This window comes from Brassica oleracea, chromosome C9 (genome assembly GCF_000695525.1).
Source record: "Brassica oleracea var. oleracea cultivar TO1000 chromosome C9, BOL, whole genome shotgun sequence".
NCBI lineage: Eukaryota > Viridiplantae > Streptophyta > Magnoliopsida > Brassicales > Brassicaceae > Brassica > Brassica oleracea.
In genome coordinates, this window is record NC_027756.1 from 37402938 (window position 1) to 37406167 (window position 3230).

Genomic DNA, 3230 nt, shown 5'->3' on the forward strand with positions numbered 1-3230 from the left:
CTGAAAAACCTGCATATCCAAAAACTTTCAAATGGCTTAAAAACAGAGAAAATGAGTGGGAGATTAGATAAATCTACCTTTATAGAACACACAAAAATACATATCTAAATTTTTAGATCTACCTTTAAATGAGTGGAAGATGAGTACCATCAGATTAAAAACCTGCTAAAAAAGATCGATTAGTAAGAAAGACATGAGACAAAACTGAAAAATTCATATAAAGTTTGGTGTTTTCAAGTCAAAGAAATTAGAGAGAGGTTGAAGAGTTTTAGAATGATGTACATTACATTTTTGCTGCAGCCATTTGAGAGGAAGAGAGAGAATGTGTACATTTTTCTTTATATAGGGAGACAAAAAATCCAATTAGGTTAAATATTTTTGATTCAGACGACTTCCTAGACGACTTACTTGTAAGTCGCCCAGAAGACTTTAATATTTTTAGCGGGAAATTAAAATAGAAGACTTCTGAGACGACTTTCTGGTTTAAATTATTTAAGCGGGAAAATAATTTTTTTTTAAATTTTAGGCGGGAATATTTGGACGACTTACATGTAAGCCGTCTGTTTTAATTTCTTCACCAGAAGACTTCCATGGAAGTCGTCTAGACCTAAACATAACTCCTAAACTTAATTAACTAACTAAACACTTCATAAAATCAAATTAAACTTCAAAAGTGTTTACTATACACAAAAATAAACACGTATACGTAAAAATTTAATTTTTCAAAAAAACATTCAAGCTTTCCAAAATCTAACCCTATAAATACATACAATAATACAACATATGTTGCCAAACCCTAGATCAAAGAATACCATGATTCACTACCTACACTCATCTATATTGAAAACAATTCAATTTTGTTATATTTTAATTTATATCACTTAAAACTGTTTATAATTACATGATTTTAATTTTTCACTTATCAAAATATTTAAAAAATATATATAAATTATTTTTAAGATCAGCTACACCAGAAGACTTACTTTGAGTTCCAACATCTCAGACGACTCAAACGACTTACTAGGGCTATAATCGTAAAAATGGCTTCTGTTTTTTTGTTTGGTCACAAGGGTCTGAACTGTAATTTCACAAGACTTTTAGGTTAGTTTTGCATTTGATTCAAGTTTGAATATATGTTTGGGGTTAAAATCAAGTCGTGGGTTAGTTTTGGCAAATTCCCCGATTTCACCGACTCGATCGTATCGTTAGGTCAGATTGGATCATTTAAATATATACACTCGCATGTGCAGCGTAAGTAGGTGAGATCGGATCATTTAATATATGCGCACATCCGTGGCAGTCTATCACTACTCCCACCCATTGGTGCATATCAAAAAGAAAAAAAAAATCTTTAAAAAAAAATGGTGCATATCGTAGTAATCTCTGACACCATTGTTCGACCAGAGAACTACGAGGATGGATCGGAACAGGTTAAGATCCATCTAACTCCATGGGATCTCTCCTTCCTTCGAACTGAGTACGCACAAAGAGCTCTTATCTTTCCGCAACCCAACCCGGGAACCCACCTGATCTCTCAGCTGAAGTCTTCTCTTTCCGCCGCATTGAAGATTTTCTATCCATTTGCTGGACGTTTAGTGAAGATCGACAACGAAGATGACGGAACAAAGTCATTTATCATAGATTGCGATGGTTCAGGTGTCAAATTCGTGCATGCTTCGGCCAAGACTGTCTCGGTGAGGGATGTTTTAGAACCGGCTAATGGTACTGTCCCTGATTACTGGAGTGAGTTTTTCCCAGCGAACGGAGTTCAAAGCTGGGAAGGGGTCTCAAAGCCGTTGATTGCGTTCCAAGTAACGGAGTTAAAAGATGGAGTTTTCATTGGATATGGTTATAACCATTTGGTTGCAGACGGAACTTCGTTCTGGAGTTTCTTCAAAACGTGGACGGAGATTTTCTCTACCGGTTTTGACCGCAAAAGGTTTCCTCCTTTGCCTCTTTGTGGATGGTTTCTCGACGGGATTGATTACCCGATTCAAATTCCCATCTCAGAGACGGTACCATCATCACATGCTGGGCTTGTCGCTCCATCGTTACCGCATCTCGAAAAGAAGATCTTTCGGTTCACGAGTGCACACATCTCTAAGCTCAAAGCTAAAGCCAACGACGAGGTTGTTGGTTATGGTGAGGATCTGAAAATCTCGTCGTTCCAAGCTGTGTTGGGGCATATGTGGCAATCAATAATCAGAAACAGTGATCTCAATCCGGAAGAAGTTATTCATTGCAAGTTGGCAATGGATATTAGACAAAGGCTAAACCCTCCGGTGAAGAAAAATTGTTTTGGAAACATGATCGGACTGGCGGCGACGACGACAACCACCAGAGAAATGCTTGACAATGGGCTGGGTTGGGTTGCTTTGCAACTAAACAAAACTGTGAGGTCACAAACGAATGAAGAACTTAGAAAGTTTGCTGATAATTGGGTGAAGAGCCCGAAAATACCGAATCGGTTGGTTGCAAATAATTCGCTCGTTGTTGCTGGCTCTCCACGGTTCAATGTGTTCGGAAATGATTTCGGCTGGGGGAAACCGATTGCGTTTCGAGGTGGACCGGGAATTGCTGGCCATGGTAAAATCCTTGCTTACCCGGGAACTGAAAAAGGAAGCATGGAGATTCATACGTCTCTATGGTCTCACGTTTTGGACAAGTTATTGGCTGATCAAGAGTTTTTACAGCATGTCGTATGCAGTGGCAGACCCAAGATCTTTTTTCATCGGTTTCATATATTTATCAAGAAAATAATAAGTACAAGAAAAAGAGTGTGAGAGGTTTCAGGTGAGGGGCTCGACTGGGGTCAATTAAAGTGAAAGCAACCTCTGATATATTAATATTTATGCACTTTTACATGTAATATTTATGCAACATGCATATAAAAAACGTAATTATATACATTTCTACGGCGCCAGTCAGCTAAATGTGGGTCCACCACTGGTCGGTCATATGTGTTAATCGAAATCAAATGTAATTCGTGTTCCTCTGAGTAAACCATCCAAGTCAACTTGAAATGCTATCTTCTGCATGCACTCCTGCAGACTGCAGTCTCTGAGTGTTCGTTTTCCTCTGAATAAACCATCCAAGTTACCTTGAAATGTTATCTTCTGCATGCACTCCTGCAGATTGCAGTCTCATGCACTCCTGCAGATTGCAGTCTCTGAGCGTAACGAAATAAGAAAATATCATATGTGATCATTATCTTTTTGCCCCTCCCCCCC

General features: G+C 38.4%; 1 protein-coding gene across 1 annotated transcript in view; it reads left to right on the forward strand.

Moving 5' to 3' along the window:
• The first annotated feature begins 1351 nt into the window (after positions 1 to 1351).
• Positions 1352 to 3230, forward strand: part of LOC106314926 (uncharacterized acetyltransferase At3g50280-like) — a 3200-nt gene continuing 1321 nt past the window's right edge. Inside the window, exon 1 of the mRNA XM_013752723.1 lies at positions 1352 to 2734. Within this exon, the coding sequence (XP_013608177.1) occupies positions 1362 to 2734 (1373 nt within the window). The 5' untranslated portion in view covers positions 1352 to 1361. The remainder of the gene's footprint in view (positions 2735 to 3230) is intronic.